The sequence below is a fragment of the Mytilus trossulus genome, chromosome 10, assembly GCF_036588685.1.
Source record: "Mytilus trossulus isolate FHL-02 chromosome 10, PNRI_Mtr1.1.1.hap1, whole genome shotgun sequence".
Taxonomy (NCBI): Eukaryota; Metazoa; Mollusca; class Bivalvia; order Mytilida; family Mytilidae; genus Mytilus; species Mytilus trossulus.
In genome coordinates, this window is record NC_086382.1 from 45,211,126 (window position 1) to 45,238,709 (window position 27,584).

Below are 27,584 nucleotides of genomic sequence, written 5' to 3' on the forward strand. Positions count from 1 at the left end.
GATCATCGGAGGTATCCGGAGGTCAACTCGATAGTTAAATGGCGTCAAGACTAAAACATACTCGTTACAAAGCTACATATTATCGAGCACATGCCCTGCAAATTGTTTATTTTACTGAGATCATTTTATAATTTAGATAAATGTTTTACATGGTTATATATCAAATATGAGAATTTGAGTCAAATCGATGAAAATGAATTTGTCAGCTAGTGCCCTTTTAAATGTTGATTATTTTTGTTTATCATAAACGTTATTAAAAGTAATTAAATTGCATGCTTTATAGTTATTTGGTGTCACAGGTTAGTTTTGCTTCAATAATCCAAATTTATGGTACACCAATTATTTGTATATTACTGTACAAATTCCTAAGTACAATACCATTTGCAATACGGTACATGTAACAATACCATGATGCAGCAGGGGTTCATTTATATCTTTTGAGACTTACCCTCATTGTCAGATGACCAATCATGTGACCATTACAAAATAAAATAGGAGAAATATTCCGAATGGACTTATGAGCAGGAAAAATGTATTTGGTTGTATTTATTGTTGTTTTATTAAATATTTTTCAAGTTGAAAGTTGTGTAATCAACGGTGTTAACTTTACAAAACTCGACAGGTAAGTTGTATCTCTGTTGTGTGTAATTTTATTGCTTTGTCGTCTGCAATGTGTTTTAGTATGAACAGTTAGTTAGTTAGTTAGTTAGATGAAGCCGAAGCTTAGATTTTATACATCAACTAATTCAAATCTAGTTATTAGAACATAATCCTTAATTTCGTGAATTGATTTTGCAGTACCTGTTGTCGAAATACCGGCTATGACATCCAGATTTCAATAGAAATTTGCATAGTTTTATTGGAGTGATCAATGTGACAGTTATAACAACCAGAGTTACAAATGTATAAAGATGTGATGGTTAGCAATACACCTGAAGTATTGCTATTCCTGGCTGACCCGAGAATCTGTCCCACTTGATAATTAAAGTCATTTAACAATCTATATTCCATTGTGGTGTCAGATATTTTGTATTAGGTAGTCAAAATTTTACGGGAACGTGTGTGATGTCCAGTTAAATATAATGACGAACAAATAGCGATAAGGTGTATAAGTGATAGTCATAGTACAGCCTTCAACAAGGAGAAGATCTAATATAGTATAGTTAGCTGCTATAGGCTCAGACATAAAGAATGTGAAACCATTCAAATGAGAAAACTGACGTCCTAATTTATAAGAAAAAAATCTAAGAAAAATAGATAATGTATGACAATATTAAATTTAAGACAACCACTAGTTTACAGGCTTCTGAATTTGGATTTTGCATATAAAGAAAGTAGCAGGTTAAAATATTTTGTAGCTGAGACAGTGGTGTGATGTGTAAAAATTAGTTGCTGTAATAGTAAGAAATTAAATAGATTGGTATGAGGCACCAAAAACCCAAGTAGAACAAAACAATAAACATAAAGCACTGATATAAGAGTATACTCAAAATTACCGAAAGCTAGTCCAAAGCATGGAATTACAACTAATGAAGAAATTATATTTACCCAGACAAAAGTATCAATCAATACACAATCATTTGGATTTAGTGTAACCATGTCATAAAAAGGTCATTGAAAATAGAGTAATTTGGGACATACATACATACGCACAAATATACAGACGGACAATGGTACAACTTTATGCCACCTCTGTAAAAACAAAGGATATGGGGTATCCATCCATGACACAAAATCAGTACATGCACATCGAATAGTATTCACTTTATTCTTGACATTTAAACTGACTTTCATTCAATCAGTCTTTTGTCTAACTTTCAATTTCCATGTTGCCAAGAAACAGCAGATACTCAGATAGTGGGGACCCAATAAGGTCATTCTTCAGTGATTCCCTATATAAGCAACCAAATTTTCCTCAGAAAATGGGGAGGGGGGAATTTTTTACAGTCATGTATATGTCCATTTCTGCAGATAATTACTGATCATAAAGTCTTTTGATTTACTAAAGACAAGCCTATTAACAAGAGTGCACTTTGGTATTTGACCATGTTTGAATCATTACAGCAGTGAAAAACAAGAGATTATCATGAATTTGAAAAATGGGAGAAATTAAAAAAAATGTTGAGCTACATGTACATTGTTCTCTTGATATCTGTACTATTTTGTGTTGCATTTATTCTCAGACCTAAAATAAAGACACAAGTAAATGTTTTTGTCCATTCAGTTTTCCATACATTATTAAGCTTCTAACATTTGTCTGAAAAGTAAAACAAACTTAATATACAAACATTTTTATTTTCAATGTAGTTTTGGTCAATGGAAGTCAGCTTCAGATGATAGAAACACCTCGTACATGATTAAACTATGTAACAGTTTGTCAACAAGTGATAGCATTCCTGGTTGTCACAGTAACACGCATATATGTATGACACGAAAGAATGATCCAAAATTTACCAAACCATTGTCAACTGGTAACTCAACTGAGTCTGGTTTACCAAACAATGCCAAACATAATGTAACTGGAGAAGTTTGGTTTATTGCTGCTGGAGATCCTTGTCCTGATGATCCGACTGAAAACCTAACATCAATTATAAATTTTAGATGTGGGCTCACAATGGTAAGAAATGTGGCAATTACAGTCAGAGAAAACAACTTTGTTTTTATATACATATTTAGAGATTACCTTAGCCAAAATAATATCTGTTCTCGAAAAATTGTTATGGTCCATAAGCATTTCCTGCACCGTATACGGCACCTGTCATATTATTTCTTTGTTCAGTTCGGTAATGATGGAAGGTTATTATGACTGAGGAAGAATACCAGATATGATTTCTGACACACTTTTGTCATTATGGCCAATCGGCTCATGATGGCGACCGTAAAATTTCTTGAGTGATGAACTTCATTTGATATATTTATAGTGTAATTATTTACTACATGGTTAGGCAGCATCCATTTGATTTTCTGGGGGGGCTATGTATTTTTTTGGAAAGAAAAGTTTGTTTCCAGTTTTTGGAGAATAAAAAATAATTTGTTTTTGACCCTGAGAAAAACAAAAATGTTTGTTTCACCCTCAGCTGACACTATATGTAATGCTAAAACTGAAAGAAAAAAAATGTTTTTGACTTGTCGCCAAAAAAATAGATTGTTTTTGCCAAAGGCAAAAAAAAAAGTTTGTCTGGAAAAAAAATTCATTGCCCCCCAAGAAAATCAAATGGTTGCTGCCTTACTGTATGTCCATGCCATGACCTGGAAATCTAGTGGAAATCTTGCAGTTGATCTGAAAGTTGTTAAGGCCATCTAAATCATTCACTCCCAGAGTTATATATTATCATATATGGTAAAAAATATTAATCTCGTTGTAAGGAAGAAAACATTATAAACCCACTGCAATCCAATTTAATTTGTAATATTATGTACATTTGATTACTATTCAGATATTTATTTACGAAATTAAATACAGAAATAATATATTTCTGTTGAGAATTTCCATAACAGGATGTACTTTATAATGTAATTTTTTTCTTCACAATATTGATTTCTTAGACTATGCTTTTAATTTAAATATTGCATTTAACAGGTAGCATGTATAACAACTGGTGTTACTTAAAATAGAAAGAAATACTATTTTAAAAATGCTGTACATGTATATTGTAATACCTTAATGTAACATTTCAAGGGGAGGACTATGTATGTGCATGACAAAGATTTAAATAATTGATAACTTGTTTTGAAATTTTTCATTGATTTTTCAGATCAATATAGCATTTGAGATCATTAGAAATATTTCAAAGATTTGATTATATGATTATGAGTAGTACATGTAGAATTGTCATACTAAGCAAAAGATGCAATAGAATGTAAACATTGGTAACAATCTGCATGTCATGTGAAACCAATTTTCAGATTGTGTTCAGAATCATTGCATTATCTTTACAATTTAAATATTAAAACTACAATTTAAATGTTAAAACTACAATTTAAATGTTAAAACTACAATTTAAATGTTAAAACTGCAATTTAAATGTTAAAACTAGTTCTTTAAGTCAGGAGGTGAAGGTTAAGTTGCCATAATGTTTCAACCTATCAATTTGTAATCAATTTGATTATAATGGGCAGGTATACATTTATTACTTTAAGATGTAAACAGATTGTAGCACCCAAGATTATCTCTTTTTAGTTTTACTAGAGAGGTTATGAAACTCATAATTTTAAAGAAAATTGCTTTATTTAGAAAAAATATATAGATATAAGAAGATGTGGTATGAATGCCAGTAAGACAACTCTCCATCCAAGTCACAATAGTACAAAGTAAAACATTATAAGTCAAAGCACAGCCTTCAACACATGGCCTTACACATGTAGCTCACACGGAACAGCAAGCTAATAAGGACCCCAACCATGACTTGTCAAGCCATGGATACAGGAAAATCAAGGGCCTGTCTAATCTATATAAAAAGCGAGAAAGACTTATGAAGTTCATCGACTAACCACATCCACTGAACAACAGGTTCGTGACTAGGATTTGCAAACAAATGCAGCAGGATTAAATGTTTTAATCCACATTATCAAGAGCCATTCTTAAATTTATCATGTTGAATATACTGTGCTACATAGTTGTTCTGATGTTTTACAGGGGTCTCCAGTATTTGTAGAATATTCCTCATGTACAAGTTATTTTGAGTGGCAGACTGTGTTTGTTTGTAAGGATGTCCTAAAAACAGCTGTAAAAGAAGTTCCATGCTATGTTTATGATGATGACAATGAGAAATATGACTTGACACAGCTTATTAAACCAGAGAGTGGTTATCTGGTGGATTCTACAGAAGGATGGGACTTTTATATCAACGTCTGTCGAGATATCACTGCTGGTAGGGGACTTTGTTATAATTTGTTTATACATTGACCATGTTGAACAAAAGTGGTCTGTGGAGATTTTGTTGTAACATTAATGATTTTCAATTGGAGGAAATCGTCCAGATATGTTATTCAAACGCATTTCAAGTATTATTGTATTTGATGAAAATTCTGATGAAATTGACGAATCTTTTTTATGCCCAAGATTCAAGAAAGAATAGGGTATATTTTATAACCTCATGACAAGCTTTCTGACTGATATACTCATGATAAAGTCTTTTTTATGGAAGGATCAGAGATGCAATAATTTTTGGATACAATATATAAATTCTTCAATTCATTGTTATACTGATTTCAAATGTGTTGAAATAATGGAATAAATTGATCAAATTGAAGTACATGTATACATTGTAAAGTTATATAGTATATATTGGTAGTTGCACTGAAATAAGTTATGGTCAATTAGTACATTTTTTTTTTTACAATTTGGGGATTTTTTTTCAGGGGCAGCAACAGCTAAATGCCCAAAAGGATCAGGTGCATGTCGTATCCATGGAGATACAGTGAATGACATGGGTCAGCCAGACAAGAAGTTAAAAAGAAACATAAATGGAAACCTAGAATTACGTTATTCATCACAGCAGAATGTGACAGGGTGTACAGTACATCCTTCTACTGCCATAGAATTTATATGTCCTAAACAGGGAGGGGTAAGATACATAGGTTTAGATTGTTGTAAAGGGAGAGCATCCATTTTAAGTGTAGATACTTCTAACGATTAACATACTGAGCGCATTAACAATAACTCAATAACTTAATGAAAACTGGAGCTCATTAATAAATTGCTTATAAAAAATGTAAACCCTGTTTTGAAATGTATTATCTTAATCTTCTGAAAAACAATAAAATGAAAGATATATCAATTTAAGATCAAAGCAAAAGTCACCACTTCATGATACATGTATTCTGATTTCCATATAAAAGTTATTTCCCATTTTTAAGCAGGTGCTAAACTCAATTGAAAGCATGATTTGTTATTTTATGGACAATAAGCCTCTGCTTGAATGATGTTAAAAACAGTTTTACTGTACTGAATGAATGTAACAATTGATATTGCACAAGAACTTAAAATATTTTATTTTTTTCCAGAGTAAAGATCCGGTTTTAATCTCTGATTTCAACTGCCAGTATAAAATTGAATGGTATACAGAACATGCATGCAAAGAGTCTTTTATAACCAGTAAAACTTGTAGAATTACACAGGAGGATAGAAATATAGATATTAACCTTTCACCTCTGACCCATGACAAAGGTAATTTTTTCATGGATAATTTGATAGCCAAAAGATTCTTTTTATTCTGAATGGAGGAGTCATTTCTCAACTGTTAGTACTTACAGTACAATGTTGGCAATTTAAAATACAGGTTTAAATAGTTATCCCAGGTACCAGGCTTATAATTTTATATGTCAGATGCATGTTTCATCTTTATAAGACTCATCAGAGACGCTCAGTTCAATATAGTTAGAAAGCCTACAAGTATATAGTTGAAGAGCATTATTTACAAAATCATGTATGAAAATCTATTATTTCCTCAATCATTAAGGATTGTTTGTTTTATTTTGCAGCGAGTAACCATCCATATGAAGCACTAGATTTGCCAAAAAATCAGTATTGGATTAATATTTGTGAAGATATAGGGATTCAGTGTCCAGATAGTGACCATGTCAAAGGTGTTGCGGCTTGTCAGACTTATTTAGGGTCGTCAACAGTGGCACATGTGTTAGGAAAGACAGATAAAATGTTGTTAAGGTGAGAATTAGCATATGTTTAAGTAAATATAGGAAGATGCGGTATGTGTGCCAATGAGACAACTTTCCATCCATGTCAATTTATAAAAGTAAACTATTATAGGTCAAGGTACGGTCTTTAAAACAGAGCCTTGGATCACACCGCACAGCAAGCTATAAAGGGCCCCCAAAAAGTGTTTAGCTAAGGTAGGTAACAATGAAGTTATTGTCACATTAATTTAAGGGAAACTATTGAAATTTTTACCTCAAATCCTGATTTTGACTGTTTCAGAGTTCACTGAATATAGACACAAATTGTTTTTTGTAACAATTATTAAGTTAAATACCCAAATACATTCAAATACAAAAATGTAATAAAGGAGTAAATAGCTAAGAATATTTATGATCAAATCTTTATAAAATACTTTTCTTCTTTTTGTTCTTTAGGTATGCTGATGGAGACTTGACCTTGACCTACAGAGGTGGTGAACCATGTCCTCATTCTCATTTCAAGAGAGCAACTGTCATTAACTTCATATGCAATGCAACAGCAGGTACATCAATGAACTTATGGTTTTATCATTTGTTTAAATACAATGATGCATGATAGTAATTTAAATAAAGGTATCGGTGTCATGAGACAAAAGTAAAAACACAAAAAAACTGAACTCTGAGGAAAATTCAAAAGCGAAAGTCCAAAATCAAAAGTCCAAACATATCAAACGAATGGATAACAACTGTCATATTCCTGACTTGGTACAGGCATTTTCTAATGTAAAAAATGGTGGATTAAACCTGGTTTTATAGCTAGCTAAACCTCTCACTTGTATGACAGTTGCATCAAATGTCTTTAAAAGTTACATATTTGTGCACATTGTTTTACTTTCTATTCATTTCCCAATTTACCTTTAATTCTTTACCAGTTGTGTTATAATGATCTGGATAGATCAGTCTGCACGGTTAGCCATTAGTCCGATGCCCCAGACTAGTAAAATTTCATTCAGACTAGTAAGTTTTTGCAAAACTTTGTTTGGCCCAATTAGCAAAATGTCAGAATATTGGTCTTTGGACTAGTAGTTAAAATTTTTTTTGTCGCAGACTGATAGATATTTTATAATGTGATAATTTATATGTTTGTAATCACCAAAAGTGTCTTTTGATTGGTAGCTTATGACAGCATTGTAAGAAGGATATCTTTTAATGTGATGTATTGACTACTCTCAGATATTTAGTGGCAATTAAATATGTAAATTGTATTTTTGAATATCAAAGATTTCTACATTACTAGACGCTCCATCTTGTGATTATTTATATTATTGCACACTTCAGGCAACTTTATCTTTGATTAAATAGCTGTCATCAGGAAAAATATTAGACCTGATAGAAAAAAAGTAAATCCATATTCAAAAGAATAGTAACAGCTTTAAGTTTAAAGTCTGCATAGAATATGTTTGTACAAATGCACACAAAAATAAATCCACTTGATAACATAAACACCCCATAAAATGTTACAAGATGAAACTTTAATATTGGGGGATTTTATTTAAGTAGTTAATTTTTTTAGATGAAATCACTAACTGTGAATTTCCTTATACCTGAATTCATTTTTTGTTTGTGGATTTTGTTGGCAACGGTAGGTTCAGCTAAGTAAAAATTATGTAAAAGCTTGAAAGCTGTTTTTTGCATTTGAAAAAGCATGTAATCAAATATTCACAAAAAAGCAATTGTCCCTCAATGCAGAAAAATTGGTACATGTACCATAACTTGATCTTTTTAATACTGCATTAAGCAGTTATCAAAGAGTTTGGTAATATTTAAAAGTAAATATTGAAGTAAAATACCTATATTAATGTTTTGTAGATCATAATGGAAGTGGATGGCCAAAGTTTGATTATGAATATGAGTGTACATACTACTTCAAGTGGGAAACTAAGTATGCTTGTTTAAATCATCCTGTCGATGCTGAGTGCCGTGTCAACTACAATGGGAAGAGATTTGACCTTTCACCTCTAGTCAGACATTCTGGTCTGTATATGCCAAAAAGATTTTATTTATTTGGACATAAGGTCTAAGATTAAAGCAATATTGAAAGTATGTGGGGTATACATATATAAAACAGAAAGCCAAGAACACAAAAATAAACTACATCTAGGAAACACATACTGTAAATTCAGAAATTATTGCGAGGTTTTTTTTATTGCGAAAAATGCGAAAGAGTAGTAAACGGAATAATTTAAACTCGCATTTTGAAATATTTTTTAAGATTTAAACAGGATTTTTTGAACATAGTAAAAATTAAAATTGTATTTAAGTCTAAAATGACAAAATCGCAATAATAAATGCACACAATAATTTCTGAATTTACAGTACTGTTTTTAACGTAATAGAAAAGTGTCTTTATCATAGGTCAAGCTCTTGATAGTTATGACTTAATTTAAAAGTGACTATTTAAAATATCTGCTTTTAAACATTAAGAAACCATAACAAGAATGTTCTGTTTTTTTAAAGTTTTTGAAGAGACCACTATTATCTGTATTTCACACACAAAACTCAAACCTTTTATTTAAAGTCCATAGATGTCCTTTTTGTATAAGGGGTAAAGTGATTGAACATATTCAGAGATTTTAGTTTAAATGATGGGAATAAGGGGTAAAATGATTGAACATATTCAGACATGTTAGTTTAAATGAAGGAAAAGGCTATATACTTTAGTTACAATAACTTGTCCAATTTATTTGATTGACATTATAACAATGAAATGTAATAAGCTTATCTTTTTATAGGTATGAATTGGGAAGTTTTGGATGTGGATAGAAACAATAAAAAGAACAGATATTTTATAAACATGTGTAATGACTTGTTATTGGCTGGTGATGCTGCAAGATGTCATCCAGATACTTCTGTGTGTTTGATAGGTTAGTACTCGTTACATTTTATTTAGAGCAATTTTCTGTAACCACCAAAGAAATTCTAATAGGGTCTGGCACACATGGTCTCAGATTTTGATGAAACTTTTATATAATAGCCAGTACCTTACCTAAAGGCAATAACAGGCAACAAATTGTTCCGAAATATTCCTGTTACCTTGGAAACCACATAGGTTGATTTTAGCAATAGTTCTACTAATTCTTTATTCAATAGGTTTAGTATTTTTCATATATATGTTTGATAAATAAATGTAATAATAGGTCCAACAAGTTCTTTATAATATTCCTCTGATATGTGCCGTGCATTATATATAGCACAATAATTTAAAAAGAGATCAGAAGTATACAAGAAGGTGGCATTTAGGAGAAAGAGCAAACACTGGTTAGCTTGTAGTCAGAAAAATGTGTTCAGCTAGGGTGACATGTCTTCCTGTAGACTGCTATGTTAGCATGTTAAAAATCTGGCTAAACATGTCTGTCTTATACAAAGCAGGATTAATATTCATGTTACATTTACATACTGTGTTCTAAAAGATGCATTTAATTTGAAGCTGGACATTAAGCATCCATCCATCCATTATCATTTGAATTATACATCAATGAGACAGCAATTAGTTTATTATTTATTTCTTAATGTTATACTAAGGCCACGTTTTTTTAATTTGTTGGTTTACGGATTTTTTCCCATAAAAAAATTGGGTCGGTCGGTCGGAAAAAAAAAAGAAAAAAAATATTTTTCAAAACAGAAAAATACGCAAAATTAATATATATTTCACCTCACTAACAAAATGTTTGTCTTATATGCTGTTTTGTCATCATTTCTTAATATTTAGTTCAATGAAATATTATTGATCAGTGATCATGAACATCGCATGACATCGCTAATAACTTCCTGTAAAAAAGGGGGGGTTGCACGGACAAAGACGAAATTAAATCGTCATTTCACAAACAAGAAAAAAGATTCGCGTAGCTCTCAATCAATTCCAGAAAACTTGGTAAATAATGATCTTCAATCACATAAACTGAGAAAGAAAAAAATGTAAAAACGTTGTACAAAAGTCGTACAAAAATAAGTTTCAACACACGTGTCGAAAAACGTAATAGACTCGTCCACTGGAAAAACAACAATATCGGGTTAATCAGTTGTCATGCAATCCGGTTTTTATCCCAATGATCGATATTTTTTATTATCTATGAAACAAGAAAATTTCAAATGATTTGTTAATATTCAGTACTTTAATTGATGTATTCCACCTGTTCACATTTGGACAAGTCTATTTCTCTGAGATGATGCATCTTACGGACTGATGACAAATAAGGGAAACGAACTTATTTTGTAATTGGTTTTAACCACAGGTTTCGTTCCGCAAAATTATTTGCGCAAAAGACATTTCAAGGTCAGTTATAATTGATTTGTCTATTTTTAGAAACGTAAATTGGAAGTTTTATTTTTCACAACAGAAAGTGTTATCAACTTTGTTAATGATTAATGCATTTCATTTCATAAAAAAAGAAAATTTTAATTATTTTTTAGTGATAATGCATTGATAAGGGTCCGCAAGAATAAAAAAAGCATGAAAGTCAATTTTATTTTTATTCTGAAAATCGGCAAAATCGGGTCGGCGGATCTGTAAACCAACAAATAAAAAAACCGTGGCCTAACCTCATAGTATTGGACTTTCTTTACAATTAAACATCACACATGTATTAAATCTATGATCATTGATTGTAGTAAATTTTCCTTTTAGATGATCAGAGTAAAGTACACAATCTAGGATCCTATACACAGAACCCTGCCTATGATAATTCTACTGGAACTGATTTACTACAAATAACATTTACTAATGGTGATCTATGCCAGGCTGGAAATAAAAGGAAGAAATCAATTGTCACATTTGTATGTAAACCAGGTAAGACACGGGTACCCTGTTTATGACAGTTCTACTTGGACCAATTTACTCCAGGTAGAATTTATTAATGAATATAAGGAAGAGTTCAATTGCCACATTTTTTAAATCAAGTTAGATGCTGGTACCTGGTAAATGACGTTTCATCTTACCTGTAGATAACCTACTTCACATAATATTTCTTATGACGACCAGATCATGGCTTGAAATGCCAGTAAGAATATGACTAAAGTATGTTTTGAATACATATCAAAGACAGTAAACAGCTTAAACAAAATGAAAAATAAAACCAATAAAAAAACGATTCACACAAAAATTCAAAAAGTTTAAAAAACAAGACTTTTGTTAGGGAGTGGTATGGGTTTCATCCAAAATTATTAAGTTTATTAGAAATAGCATTCATTATATAATTGCAATTTAATTGCAATGGTCATTTATTTCAGGTGATTTAGAAAGTGGACCTGTATTTATTCGGAGCTCATTAGATGAGTGTATATATGAATTTGAATGGTATACTGCCTCAGCTTGTATACTGTTACATTCCACAGGGGACCAGTGTAGAGTTTTTGACAAACAAGCAGGTAAAGAAATAAAGGAAATAGTGCATAAAAATATAGATATGTGATTCACATAAACAGTTCATTATATACTGTGGGTAAACTTTAATCCTTCTCAACATAACAAAAAAAAAACATAAAAGTTTGGAATGAGGAGAAATTCCTTTATTTTAAAGCAGATACAAGAAAGCTTATATTCACAGAACAACACAGATAACAATACACATCCTTTGATGGAATCAAACTTTTCCGCATGATGTTCATTTTGTATCATTACTTCATCAGTTACATACATAGGCAGCCAGACCCCAATACATATGTTATCAATTTTTCTGGTTGCTGGTCATTCTAATTTTTTTTTTTTTTTTTTTTGAAAAAAGTCTAAAATATAAATAAAAATTTTCTGTCTGAGATGCAGCCTAGGCAAATTAGTTGAATTTATTTGTTAATCTTGGGCAATATGGATTTCAATATTAAACATAAGACTTAAGATTGCTCTTGGTAGAATATGAATTGAACTTTTATTGCAAAGAATACAAATTTGTTTTGATGATTTAATGATATCAACCAAAAACGTTGCTTAAGTACTTATTCTTTTTTAATCTCTTGTACATTTTTTAACATAGGCATAAACTTTGATCTCAGCAAACTGACCAAGCCAAGTAAAGAGTATTACAATGTAACCACTGACAAATACTTCTATCTGATGAATGTGTGTGATAAAGTGGATGGTGTTCAATCATGTGGAACAACGTCTAATCCAGGTGTATGTCAGGTCAGCAAGGCTAGTAATGGGTAAGTATTATCTTTGAAACAATTATCTACAAAGAACACTGAGGTTGTTTGCAGTGAACAAATCTATGTGATAAATTAAATGGAGATTTTATTTTAGAAAAAAATAATTGTTTAAAGTTTTGTAAATAAAGGTGGAAGTTACCGAATGGATATTCATAAAAAAACGTCAAAGAGGAACTTAAAACATCAAGACAAATACAAAAAATTATAAAAAGACAAATGAGGAATTTCCCTCTAAGAAGTTAATTGTTAGAGGCAAACATTGACTTGAAATAAGTTTTTCTAACCCATATCCTTACTTGTAAGTTACCACTGTTTAGATATATTGGTTGTGTTTCCAAAAGATCTGTCTGATCAATCAAAACAATGTATAATTAATTTTATCGTCCTTCCCTACGCCTATATCACCCTGCGCTGTTGCTCAGTTATTCTCATATCAAGACTTCAAAATGAAACCAGGCATTATCAGCGACGTCACAATGCGAGAGGAGATGTCGTCAAGCGTAAAACTGTCTTAAGGAGAGGAAAAAATACCATTAATAGAACGATAAACAGATGATTGGGTTTTCTACATATAGATATCGTAAAATATCAGCCGCAAGACACAATTTGAAACTTTTTAGCTCGTTTGCTACGCTCTAAAAAAGGTTCACATTGTGGCTCGCGGCTGATATTTTACGATATCAATGTGTAGAAAACCCGATAATCTATATGAATTTGATTTGGTGAATTAGTGCTTCAAGATATTATGGATAAGTCTATTAGAAAAAAATGTAATTATCAGATTACAAATTTAGAAATGCACATATGGAATGAATTTAATGATCAATATGCATGCCAATGATCTACTTTGCATTTTATTCTGTATTTATAATTAAATCACATAGAGTAAAAAAACGGAAATTTTAATCTTTCAAGTTATGAACATTGAAGTGTTTTAAACTATTCCTCATTAGTGCTTCATCAATATGAAATGTTCTTTTTTTTTCAGAAATTCTTTCAACATAGGAAAATCTACAGGAAAACTGAATTATTATGATGGTATGATCAATTTAACATACACAAACGGAGATGCATATCATGTTACCCCAGCCCACAATCGTACAACTGAAATAGCTTTTCTGTGTGACAGAGGTGCAGGAGTCGGCCATCCAGAATTTGTTGAAGAAAAAGATTACTATTATAACTTTAAATGGTTTACATCCTATGCCTGTCCAAACCCACCAATCGAATGTACTGTTACAGATTCGTTAGCCAATCAACAGTATGATCTGTCTAGGTTAGTATTGTTGACAATTGAGCAGTATTTTGATGTCTATATTAGATAAGTTAGTAAATTAGTAAATATTTGTAAGAGGTCTTTCCAGCATCAGACTTAATGACTGTTTTTTTGTTAGATTCACATAGCTTAATTTTAGTTTAATGTGTTAATTTTTTGTGGGCTGTTGATTGTCAGTCTGACTCATGTTTCTTTGATATATGATGCCATGTCTTTTTACAAGTCATCCCATTTTTCATATTTCCATGGTTACAAAGCATCAAGGTTATATTTTCTTTGGAGACAATTTTTAAATTTTCATGATTTCATTTAGGAATAATTACATTAGATTTAAGTTTCATTATAATACGTTATTCTGATTGGCTAACATGTTATTCCGTAAACAATTGCATCATACAATAACATTTATCATGCATGATGACACGAGGTCCCACAAAAAAGTGCACAGGTGAATTAAATAAAACTGGATAAAAATCGTGTTTTCATGATTTTAGCTAAAAAAAAATGTAATTATAAGTATTGAATACTTCTTTTTGAAACTTTATAGGGTTGTAAAAGCGTTGACCGTGCATACATTTTAAGAATGAAGCGCTTCCGCGCTTCATACAAAATGTACTTTGGTCAACGCTTTTACCACCCAATAAATTTACAAAAAGAAGCATTCAATTCTTAAATAAAAAGAGGAGTGTTATATACATCAATGAGACAGCATTAAGCAAAACAATATTGTTAAGACCATGTTTCTCAGTGTATTTGAATTTGAAACTTGTTTCTGCAATTCAATACAAAAAGGATATATAATTACAAGTAACTTGTACACTACAGTACAGCATAATCTCAACAAAGATCAAATGATTTCACATGTGATTATCGGGTATGCACTTTCTTGACCCAAAAGTGGAATGAAAAATGATTATTTCAGTTTTTCTGGGATAACTCTTATGAATTAACATTAAAATAATAGGTAAACTCTGATATATTTTAACAGCTTAGCAAAATCAGGAGACCAAGGTAATTGGGAGATCTTAGATGACCACAATCCTAACCATAAAACCAAGTATTACATCAATGTATGTAGACCTGTCAATCAAGTTGGGATAGGTAAAGGATGTGCCACCTTTGCTGCTGCCTGTCAATCTAAGTTTGATAAAAATGGACTGGTAAGAATCAAAGTTTAGAATTGACATATTGATATGATACATAATGAATAAAGATAAAAACAGACAGGTATACCAACCATACAAGGGCTGTAGAAGAAGATGCTTTATTTCCATTAAATGGGCTCAAAAGGAGCATAATATAATATCATTATAATATTATTCTTTTACAAATATAATAAACAATACAGTATACATAGTTACAAACACAAATAAGAAACAACAGTTTTCATATATTAGTATATATAACTAATCAAAGTTGTCACTTCCATCATTATCACACAGGTAAAGCTAAGATTAACTAATGGAAAGATTGAAATGAAGTGTTCCAAATATACAGTATTTCTATTTTACTTTATGGTAAATACAATTTTGGGGTTAATTTTTATAGTCAATGATAATTCTAGCAATTGCTTAGAATGACCAGATCAGTTTAACTATGAAGATAAGAAGAGTTTTGAACTTTAAATGAATATTGTTTATTTAGCAATTATAGACATAATATGAAATTACTTTGATTTTTGTACAGGAAGTGATCGATGCTACCTATGCTAATCGTGGAGAAATAACTAAAGGTCCACAGATTGAGGGTAATGGAAGACTGTATCTGCAATATAAAACACAATCTAAATTGTGCACAGAAGATAATGGACAGAAGTCACCATTTTTAACTACTATTCATTTTGTCTGTACTAAAGGGGCCCTGGTATGTTGTAAAATATTTCCATTAAGTTATTCACTGTTTGTAATTATTCAATAAAGGCTTTCACAAAATGCATAAAACTATTCTTGACTATATCTTACCAAAAATATAAAAGATGAAAAAACAGTTTCTTTGTCTTTAGTTTTATCAAACTTTCCAATATTGAGATGACATAGTAAACTTTTGCTCATTTGTTTTTTCCTTTTCTTATGTGTGTTGAATGTTCCAAGTTGAAAATAAGCTTTTACTATTAAAGGCTGAAGGATGAGCTTCAGATGTGTAGAAATTAAATAGAAAATCTAGCAGTCATACCTATCTCCTTATAACTTATTTACGACTAAAAAAAGTCCTTCATGGGGTTTCAACTATGTATTAATTCATAACAAATATATGTTTCAGACAAGAGGCCCAAATATTCCTGTTCAGATAGGTAATTGTGAAGAGTCTATTATCTGGGAGACAGAAGCAGCCTGTCCATTAGCAATAGCAGAGACAGATACCTGTACTGTTAAAGATCCTAATTCAGAATACATGTTTAACTTAAATCCACTTAAAAAGAAGGGCGACACTGACTTCTACAAAGTAATGAATGTTGCCAATGGGAAAACAACAACTTATAGGGTAAGACATTATTGCTTAGTAATACATATAAAGGCTAATATTGTATGTTAAGAGTAGACATTCTAATTTGGACTTTCTTGTGTCTAATCCTTTTTGTGATATTTTGCAAATAAGATATGTTTAAACTAATAGTTAGCCTAAAGAAGGCTTGTTGATTTCTCATTTTAATTGTTTCACAGTTTCTAATGCCTGGGCCTTTTATAGTTTAGTATACAGTATGGTTTTTGCTCATTGTTGAAGACTGAACAGTGACATATATTGGCTTACATCCACATCCTTTTGACCTTTGATGGATAGCTGTCTCACTGGCAATCATACAGCATTTCCATATTTATATTAAGATGATCCCATTTCAGTGACATATACAGCATATTTGTCTAACAAGATAAGTTGATTAATACCATAAATGAACCTTCATTAAATAGTTGAAATGCAAGATGAATTTTAGTAGAGAACCATCCATTTATCTTAGTCTGTAAAATTCTGGAAACTTTGGAAAGATTCTGGGCAAAAACCTATCTATTTAACAATCTGGACAATATAGATCATTTGTTTAATTTATTGGTACACATTTTTTTGCATGTATATTTTTTTAGATAAATGTGTGTGGAGAAATTTCTACAACCAATTGTGCAAAGACAATGAATTTCTCATCTACAATATGTGAAGAGAAAACTGGGGGCATTAAACAAGGAATAGCCAACATGCATAACTATAAACTTTATTTCTCTGATGATGGACAACTGACTCTTAATTATTATGGAGCAAGAAATGGTGTAACAGGTATCCAAAGACTATATATAACCCATCTTGTCAATATCAAGGGTAGTAAAATCCATCCTTGCATAATCTAAATGTGGTACATAACACTACAGGGAGATAACTCTGTAAAAAATAGCTTTGAATCACATTCTATTGTTAAGGAAATATTAGGCTTATCAGTGATCAAAATTTGTGTTTGTCAAACTGTTATATATCCAATGAATTTTTTTTTCAAAGAGTGAAAGCAAATATTTTGTAAAAATGTAAATTAACCAAGCCAAATTAATTTTGGTACCACATTAAGGATAGTAGGCAGTTACACTTTCTGTTTACCCAAATAAAAGTAGAATTATGCCATTGGTTGACAATTTTTTGCATAATCTTTTTATGTATACCAACATATATTTTTATTACAATCAGAGAAATTTGTTCAATTCTACCACGGGGATACAAACTTATAGAGGCTCACTTTCAATGCAAATAAGGGTAGATGTCGGGATATTTTTAAATTACAGAAACCCAACAACACAAATGCCATCTTGGTATTTTAAATTGAGTGTTTAAGAAAATTGACCAATCAAAGTATTCAAATTGTTTGACTGTTTATATTGAATGTGAATATTAATCATGTCTGATTTAAAAGAATAACAATAATTATTTCTGATTTAAGGTAAAGTGACAGAAGTTATTATCCTGTTTCTATGTAAACAAGATGTAGAATATGGAGTACCTATATTTGAAAAGAAGGAGGAGGAGAAATATTTCTTCAAGTTTGAAACTGCTCTTGCATGCAGTCCACAGCCTGTTGATTGTGTAGCTCAGGATAGTTCAGGGCACCAGTATGACTTGTCTAATCTAGCTAGAATACATGACTGGAAGGTACCAGATCCAAGACCAGGTCACACTGATCTGGCCTATTACATCAATGTTTGTAGACCAATCAACACAATACAAGGAACTTCATGTCCAGGTATTTTCTTTAATCTTTTCCAGTTTGTATTATACTTTATTAAAAAATATCTTTGAAGATGTTGTTCTCAGAAGCAGGATTAAGTTTATATGACAAAATTTAGTTTTCTATATTCTGCAACCTACATTTGACTCCAATAACTGTTGTTATTATTTTATTTGTTTTTTTAAGCCAATATAGTAATTTGTTTTTCTTTGCATTTTTAAATTAATTGCAATTTTTGGTATAAAGATCATTTGATGAAAGTAAAATTAGAATTTTTTTTAGATTAAATATTCAGTTTTGATAGATTAGGGTTGAAGATATGAAAAAGAGCTTAGAAAGATAAACAATTTAATGTGTTAACTTTTGTTTTAGCATGTATTGTACCCATTGTATTGTTTAATCGAACTAAAATTATAAGTTTGCATTTTCTTGGATACTTGAGTTCGTGGTCTGTTATCAAGCCTATAGAAAAAAGCGCTTAATTGAAAATTTAAATTTGTGGTTCATATTTACCTATGAAATCCATGAAAATTAGTATCTAATGAATAATGATGAATCCAAAGTATTGAATTCTGTTTATTTTAGGAGGTCCTGTTGGTGGATGTCAGGTATCAACACATGGAGGGGCTTTTAACATGGGATATATACAGTCCAAACCAGTAGTGGTTGGCGATGGTACTTTGGTGATAAGGTACAGAAATGGAGATATTTGTCATGCTGGTACAAAAAGACAAGCACATAGAAGTACAAGGATAACATTTATGTGTTCATTAGTAGAGGTTGGTGACATTTTCCCTCTTAAGCTTACTACATTTGAAAAGAAAATGTAAATATTCAATTAAACAATCAGTGACTGTCAGTTCTTGCATGTTCTATTTTTAGATGAACCTTTTCTAAAAAAATAAATGAAGACAGAATGAGCACAGATGTTTCCTAAAAATTAGAAATAAACCCATAATGTCAGAATTCTTTACTCCCTAAGCTAAACTTGATGTTTGGCTACAAGAGCGTGATCTCTATATTTGTTTTCACAAGATTAGAAATCATGACATCAAAAAGCTGCAGTTTAAATCGTAATATATCCAATGCTTGGTAGATCTTGAAACATTTAATTCCATGGTTATATGCAAATGATTGAGGTCACCTTATAGCACAATTTAAAAAGAACCATTCAATGGATTGGAAACTTCTCTTTGCCTTTAAATATTGACTATGATCCAGTAGGATATTAAGATATTATATGATTTATGAAATACTATGATGAGTATTCACAGATTTACATTCTAAATTTTAGCATGACCCAGTTTTTGAAGGCGAGACAGAGGAATGTGAATACATCTTCCATTGGATGACACCAAGCGCATGTAAACAAAATGTAAGAAATATTCTACTATTTGATATGCACTGGTTTTAGATAATAGAGGCCATTTGAATTAAGTATTTTTTATTATGTTTTTATACGACCGCAAAATATTTTTGCTTCATATAATGCCATCGTGTTGTCATCTGCATCGTTGTCCGAAGATGCATTTAGTTTCTGGACAATAACTTCAGTTTTAGTGAATGATTCTCTATAAATTTTTACCAGAAGGTTCAATACTAGTAAAGGAAGATTTGGATTGATTTTTGGGGTTATGGTCCCAACAGTTTAGGAATAAGGGGCCAAAAAGTGGGGCCCAGAATATTTTTTTTTGTAGTTTTCAAACAATAACTTGTGTTTAAGTGTATGAATCTCTCTTAAATTGTACCACAAGTTTCCATACCATGAAGGGATGGTTAGTTTTGACTTTGTGGTGTTATCAGTGTTCTCCCCAGGCCGTTTTAGCGCCGCGATGTTCAGCGCTATTTGAATTCACCTCGGTGGTATTTGGGCAGACCGCGGCGCTATCCAATCAAAAATCAGCGCTATTGTTTTTGAATTTCAAACATCCTGTATTATTTTGTACAGATTCCGATCACGTGATCGACTGGTTTATTTATCCGAGAGATCGTTTATTCACCCAACGATGTCAAATATCGTAGGGACCAGTTCAATAAATGATCAAAATGGCGCCATTTGCAAAACTTTTACTGCCAAATTAACCTTTCCTTCCTCGAGTTTTTCGCTTTTAAGAGATACCAAAACTTATGAAAGGAATGGACAGAGACATTTAATGCATTACATTATAATATCATTACTTTTTCGCGTATACTACCGAACTGTCGACCCTGAATTGTTTGAAGGAGGCAACCCTGTTATCAAGGGATTCATTATAAGCCCGTATATTACGATTTCTTGTCCATCCGTGGCTCTATTTCAAATGGATAAGGGAATAAGACAAAACGAAAATTTGCTGTAGATATATTTGAAATATCGATATTTGTCAACCAATCATCAATATACATTATTTAAATACTGCTTTAAATTTAATGTAAACAGAGGATGGCTTGGATTAGGAATAGTATTTAATGCTAAAAAGGCCACAAATGTAAACAGGAAGTTATATCAGCCAGTAAGGGAGATAATTTGGGAGGGAAAGACCTAAAAGAAGTATTGTCAAATCTTGACAAACCGATCTTGTGGCACATATTCAAATGTTTATAGAATTATCAAGCACAACCTCTAAAAGTGGTAATTGCTTCAATTTTCATACATAATGTATTTGATTGGTAATTTACCTTTAAAATAAAAAATATCTTTAAAATATTTTTATAGGATTTCTTTCATACATGTTATATTCATAATTCATAATTGGAATATTTTAGCCTTTTTCTAAGCAAATCTTTGATAACATTTGAATATTATTGAAAGGGCAAGTTCATTTCTTCCTTTAAAATACTATACTCATTTTTATTGCAAAGTTGCACTTTGCTAGAAATGTTTATAAAAGTAAATGTAAAAAATACCAATCTTGTCATTGAAAACTTTCTCACAGAAGCTGACAATGACTTTATTGTTGGTCCTACATGTTCTGAAACATCACCTGTTAGTAATAAGAAATCTTCACATAGGCAGTCTGGTATAGACCCACCATGGAAAAGACTTCTCCTTGAGTTTTACAGACAGATAATAATATGAGGATTATATGAATTTACAATGGAGAAAAAGACTTTTCTTCTATCATGTCTATATCCAGACAATAACATTAGCAAACAAAGGGTAACTTCCATGAGCATGATGAGGACATCATTACAAGAGAAAACATCAATAGCATATTTATATAGGAAAAACACATAAAAAATCAATTACAAACCAACCGCGCGACGCGACAAAGTTACTGAGAATTGTGGAAAATCACGCGCTTACCACAGCGCTATCCAAAAATCCTGGGGAGAACACTGGTTATGGCTCAAAATGTTTTGGAATAAGGGGCAAGAAAAGGGGAAAACTATGTTTTTGGACAATGGACAAATAAGACAATTTAAAAGCAATGTAAGGAAGGTAATTCAGAAACATTTAACATACAATGTTAGGTATCTTCGAATTACCTCCCTTACCCTACTTGTAAATTATGTATAATAAATTGTCTGGTTATGGACTAATTGCAAAAAAAAGGGATGGTGATAGTAGTTTTCAAAAATTTCCCAAATTTCTCAAATTCCAAGTTTTTGAAAAGTTGGAAGAAGAATTCTTTAAATGCACAATATTGCGCAATAGATTTGTAGGATCTTGACATTTGTTTTGTGTCAGAAACCCATATTATGTCAAAATTTTAACACAATCCAAATTCAGAGCTGTATCAATCTTGAATGTTGTGTCCATATTTGCCCCAACTGTTCAGGGTTCAACCTCTGCGGTTGTATAAAGCTGACCCTGTGGAGCACCAGTTTTAGTTTTATTTATGAAACATATTTATTAAAGTTGATGATTAAAAGATGTAACATTGATGTAATGTAGTAAAAGCATTAATTTTCTTTTAAATTTTCAGCCATCAAAAATTGGAAAGGACTGTAAAGTTGTTGACACACTATACAACTATGAATTTGATCTGAATGTCCTGAAAAAAGATACAGATTATAGTGTGACAGCTGGAGAATTCTCCTACTTACTGAACATCTGTCAGGGTGTGAAGACAGCAAACACTGGTTGTGGATCTAATACAGCTGTTTGTCAAACAAAACCAGCAGATAAAAATTTTCATAAAGATTCAGGTAGGTGTTAGTTTACCAGGTGTTTGTTTGTTAAAAGAAAATTGATAAATTTTGTCTGTTAGGAAGAAACCCAACTAGTAATGGCTTGATTGCATTCTATGTTAGATACTGTAAATTGAAATATCATTGCTAACATTTAATTATTGTATTTTTCTAAGAATGGACAAAAATCTACAAAAAGATATATGCATTCTGTACCAGAATGTGTGTTTTAATTATTGTCATACTCTGAAAGTCCCATTATATGCATCAATAAAAACCTTGTTAGAATTTCTTTATATAAAAAAACTGCTTTCATGGCTCTTTATGATGTGTTAATGTCAAATGAAGAGATTGTGATTCTTGTCAAATAACAACTTATTGTGGCTTTGTACAAAAAAATCAGCACATCTATAGTTGCATGTAAGAGTTTTGATTCCTGGAAATTTTTAAAGAACAAGGAAAGGCTAATATGCTACGTATTGCAATGCTGAATAAATTAATAATATACACTTGATTTCATTAGGCAGCCCAGCAATATTTAAAAATTGTCTACAATTTAGAATTGATAGGGTTAAAAGCTCCTATTTCTGTTATTAAATGATTATTTGCCTTCAGGTAATGTGAATGCTGCTTTGATGTATGATGAAGGGGAGATTACTCTTACATATAACGAAGGAGAGCCATGCCATAATGGTAAATTCAAAAGGAAAACAATCATCACATTCTCATGTGACCAGTCTGTTACTGGAAGAGATGGACCACATTTCATCAATGAAACATCGGATTGTATCTATCAGTTTATATGGCCAACCAGATATGCCTGTCCTCCATTTAGAACTGGAGAATGCACAGCACAGGATTCAGTTTCTGGGAAGACCTTTGACCTTTCAACCTTAGCCATGACTGACAACAATTATGAGTATATTGATTACACCAAAAAGAAGAAGTATATCTTTAATGTCTGTAGAAGTCTAGTGCATAAGAAAGGTAAAAAAAAGTTTTATTAGTATTTGAAACCAATGATTTGTTATGGTACATCTACAGTTGCTCAGATAAACTGCTAAAGTAACTTTTTATTTTGTACTATAGCTCATACTAAAAGAATTCTGAATAACTACCTAGATAAGCAACAGCAATAAAAGCTGTTCCTTTAATATATATATTTATTTGCTGGTATACTTTCTCCTGAAGAGGAATCCAATTTCTGTGGACCAATATACAAGGTCAGATTTGAAAGTTTGAATAAGTAGAAATCTCTGTTGGCATTTTATTTATGATTTTAAAGAAACATGCCCCTAACTTTGAGTCCAAAATATTTCACAACAATCTTCTTGTTATTTACATTATCTTTTCTATGTCAGTTTTGACCTCTGATGCATGTAAAGTACTAGAATAATAATGTTTTACATTGCAGGTCAGATCTGTCCATTTAATGCAGCAGCATGTGAAATTGATTATCAAAGTACAAATAACACGTGAGTATTGTGTCCTAATTTTTTTGAAAGGCCTAGTTTGCATATTTTTTGTCTAAATTTAAGATTTTCATTTATTTCTGTATCAAGACTGTGATGTAGTACATCTTAAAAAGGTAGATCAGGAGCAAAGCTATTACAATACTTCACAATTCTATATGAAAAAGACACACAGTTGTTGAATTTGGAATGAATTGTATTCTTTAGAAAATAGCTCATTCAAAACCCAACTTCATCCATTAATCAAAATAGTTTTCTGAACAATATCTGTCTTCTACATATGTTTCAAACCAAAGTAGTGTCTCATTAACTCAGTCTAGTTAGTTATTAATAACCTACCTATAATGTTCAACATATCAATTTTATAGGGCTTTAAGGTTTGCTTACCCATTGCAAAAATGATATGCTATTTGATCTAATATTAAATATTTACTCACTTGAGGATGTTAATTAACCAATTGAATACCAGTGTTTACTAGCAATAAAAAGTGGCAGCCATGTTATTGTAGGAAAATGGGGTAAATTCCAGGATTTGGAGTAGACTTGTAACTAATGGTTAGGATAAATTGATAATGACTTGTAAAACTTGATGCTATTTTAATTATATTTACAGATATCACAATCTTGGTGAAGTCAATGCACAACAGGTTTTAGTGGATAATGGCAAAGTGGAGTTATTCTACACCAATGGAGAATTGTGTGAGGATGGCAAAACTAAAGTGTCAACACGGGTTATATTCTACTGTAGTCAGTCAGTTAAGGTGAGAATTCTAAGTTGCAGTGAAATGGCATTTTTTCAAAACATGTGTCATATCCATTGAATTTAGTCAGTTATAATAAAGACAGCAAATCTTGAGAGTTGATTAGGATGGCAGATCTGAGGTACATTCTATTGTTTGCAAAGCTTAAGATATTTTATCTGAATGATAAGTTGGGTAAGTTTTTCTTGGTTCTGTGACCACTGTTCTACTTACAGGACTAAATTTCAGGTAATAAACTCAAACCTTTTTGTATGAGATTCATGCAACCATAATTTCTATGTTTAAACTTGTTTTTGGTGCTTTTGAAACCTCAGCTATTTGGGTTTTTTTCAGGACTCACATCCTGGTGGACATTTTAGAGTTGGTTGTGAGCACCATTTTGTATGGTCTACAGAAGCTGGATGTCCTATCACAGAAACAGTGGGAAATAATTGTACTGTTACCAACCCAGAAACAGGTCAGTTCAATATTTCTTTAAATCTTTGTCATGCAAGCTGAAATTTTTCTACCTCACACCTAAATTTATGAAGATTTCATTCATGGTCTCTTTTAGGATAAATGTTTTTGAAGACAAGTCATAGGTATATTATTTCAGAGAATATATAGAATTTAACATATTGTTTAGACGCTTGTCTTTTGTTGAAGACCTTATGTTGACCTACAGATGTCTTTCGGTTCTTGTATGGCCAGGTTTTTACATTTAACCCACTTCTCCTTATATGTATATTTGCCAGTTTTATAATAACAACAACCATATATAGTAAAATAAAATATACAATTTAATGTTGGTATACTTTTTACTTTATCAAATATTTGAAATAATTTTACAGGTCATGTCTTCAATTTGAATGGTTTATCACAGAAAGTGTTCTCATTAGAGGACAAGAGAGGACATACATTTGATCTACAGATCTGTAAAGCTTTACAGACTCCAGACTGTGCTGGGACCTCTGGTAAGGTTTAAGACTATATCTTAAGTGTCAATATTGATGAAATACCCACACATTACAATTGAAACTTGAAATTATATTCACTAAAAACAATAGATGAAGGAGAATTTCATATTTAATTAATATAACAGAACAATGAACTTTACCTGTACATTTTCTACCTACATAACTTAAGTGAAATCCCTACATATAGTATACCTGTATTAAACAGCTACTGTGGATTCATTATTATTCGTTGGATACCAATTTTTCATGGATTTCATGGGTACAGGTGAACCACAAAATTATATGCACAACAAATAACAGATTTTCTATAGGCTTGTATGGAGCTTTAGCTAAACCACAAAAATCAAAGATCAATGAACATGTAAATTTTCCTTAATTCACGAACATTGGTACCCAGGAAAATAAATGAATCCACAGCTATCTACGTTACTTTATGTCAGAGACCTCTATATCTATGTTTATGGTAAAGTGTTGATATGATAAGTAGATAGCATCTGGGCCACTGCTACTGCTACCACTGTGACTAAAGGCTTCTCCATTTTTAATGACATTGATAACAAAAACATGTGTTACGCAAGCTTTAATGAATGTATGTGTTTATATATTTGTATGAATTATAGTTAATATTGCTATTTTACGAAATTTTCCTTTGATCTTACTGACTGATTTTTTTCTTTCTCAGCATAGTAAAGTGATAGGAAAAATTATTGATAGAAACTAAGGGTGCAAAGGGCGTTGTAAATGAAATAAACAACGTCTTCATAGATGAAATAGCGATAAACAGATTATCATTGGTCATCTCAACTTAATTGCTTTTTGCAGTACTGGCTAAAGCGAGAAAATCAATCTCTTTGAGATGGCCAACGATAATCTATAATTATCATAACCTGCTACTCTTATATCAGGTGCTTGTCAGGAAAAAAAGGGCGGATTGAAGAATAAATCTGTATGAATTATAGTTATTATCATAACCTGTTACTTTTATAACAGGTGCTTGTCAGAAAGAAAAGTTAGGGTTGAAGAGAAAATGGAATGCAGGGAATGCTAACAGTAAACTAGTGTTAGATGATGACATCCTGATGCTAAATTATACTGGGGGAACTTCTTGTCATCACAACACATTCCAGAGAAATACTGTTATCAACTTTGTGTGTTCTAAAGATGCAGGGCAGGGAACACCAGTGTTTGTTGATGAATCGGATGACTGCACATATTTTATACACTGGAAAACTGAACTAGCTTGTGAAGAAAAGGTTTGTTTTAATAATATTGTCTATGACTTCGTAAGTTTCATGGGGATCAAGTGTGAAAGAATTCTTCTTATGGAGGAGAGGAGAAATGACTGATTTCTATCTGCATTATGTAGTTTCTTAAGTTCCAAAGTTTCCATGAAAACACATGTATTGTCAAGTTGAAAAGTATGATTTTTTCTACCGAGGAATGTAGTTTAAACAGTTTTTACAACCACTGTCCTGTTCTGTTGCCTATAAGACTTATTATTATTTGTTACAAGTACAGTGTTAAAAACATGCAGGTATCTTAAACATTTATGATAGCCATAGCTAGGAGTATCATTAATGTTATGAAAGCAACCTTAAATAATAAGATCTTTTTTTTAATATTTTGAAGTCAGCACATAATTATCAAAGGTAACCAGGCTTATAATTTAATACGCAAGATGAGCAATTCATTTACTTAAGACTCATCATTGATGCTTTGATCAAAATATTTAGATAGCCAAACAAGTTCAAAGTTGAAGAGCATTGAGGACCAAGAATTAAAAAAATGTTGTGCCAAATACGACTAAGGATCTATGCCTGGGATAAGAAAATACTTAGTTTTTCTGATAATTCCTAATTTTGCTAACAGTAAACTTATAAAAATTACCACATTATTGATATTCATGTCAATACCAAAGCGTTGACTACTGGGCTAGTGATACCCTCAGGGACGAAATGTCCACCAGCAGTGGCA

General features: G+C 31.3%; 1 protein-coding gene across 1 annotated transcript in view; it reads left to right on the forward strand.

The window, feature by feature from the left end:
* The first annotated feature begins 502 nt into the window (after positions 1-502).
* Positions 503-27,584, forward strand: part of LOC134687442 (cation-independent mannose-6-phosphate receptor-like) — a 48,930-nt gene continuing 21,848 nt past the window's right edge. Inside the window, exons 1-27 of the mRNA XM_063547746.1 lie at positions 503-622; positions 2,308-2,617; positions 4,637-4,871; positions 5,362-5,567; positions 6,007-6,169; positions 6,484-6,667; positions 7,093-7,199; positions 8,506-8,670; positions 9,429-9,560; positions 11,321-11,482; positions 11,923-12,060; positions 12,663-12,831; positions 13,823-14,110; positions 15,099-15,270; positions 15,797-15,973; positions 16,370-16,591; positions 17,188-17,374; positions 18,024-18,323; positions 18,894-19,087; positions 19,603-19,683; positions 22,217-22,439; positions 23,037-23,408; positions 23,836-23,896; positions 24,507-24,654; positions 24,988-25,111; positions 25,485-25,607; positions 26,601-26,863. Of these exons, the coding sequence (XP_063403816.1) occupies positions 531-622; positions 2,308-2,617; positions 4,637-4,871; positions 5,362-5,567; positions 6,007-6,169; positions 6,484-6,667; positions 7,093-7,199; positions 8,506-8,670; positions 9,429-9,560; positions 11,321-11,482; positions 11,923-12,060; positions 12,663-12,831; positions 13,823-14,110; positions 15,099-15,270; positions 15,797-15,973; positions 16,370-16,591; positions 17,188-17,374; positions 18,024-18,323; positions 18,894-19,087; positions 19,603-19,683; positions 22,217-22,439; positions 23,037-23,408; positions 23,836-23,896; positions 24,507-24,654; positions 24,988-25,111; positions 25,485-25,607; positions 26,601-26,863 (4,998 nt within the window). The 5' untranslated portion in view covers positions 503-530. The remainder of the gene's footprint in view (positions 623-2,307; positions 2,618-4,636; positions 4,872-5,361; positions 5,568-6,006; positions 6,170-6,483; positions 6,668-7,092; positions 7,200-8,505; positions 8,671-9,428; positions 9,561-11,320; positions 11,483-11,922; positions 12,061-12,662; positions 12,832-13,822; positions 14,111-15,098; positions 15,271-15,796; positions 15,974-16,369; positions 16,592-17,187; positions 17,375-18,023; positions 18,324-18,893; positions 19,088-19,602; positions 19,684-22,216; positions 22,440-23,036; positions 23,409-23,835; positions 23,897-24,506; positions 24,655-24,987; positions 25,112-25,484; positions 25,608-26,600; positions 26,864-27,584) is intronic.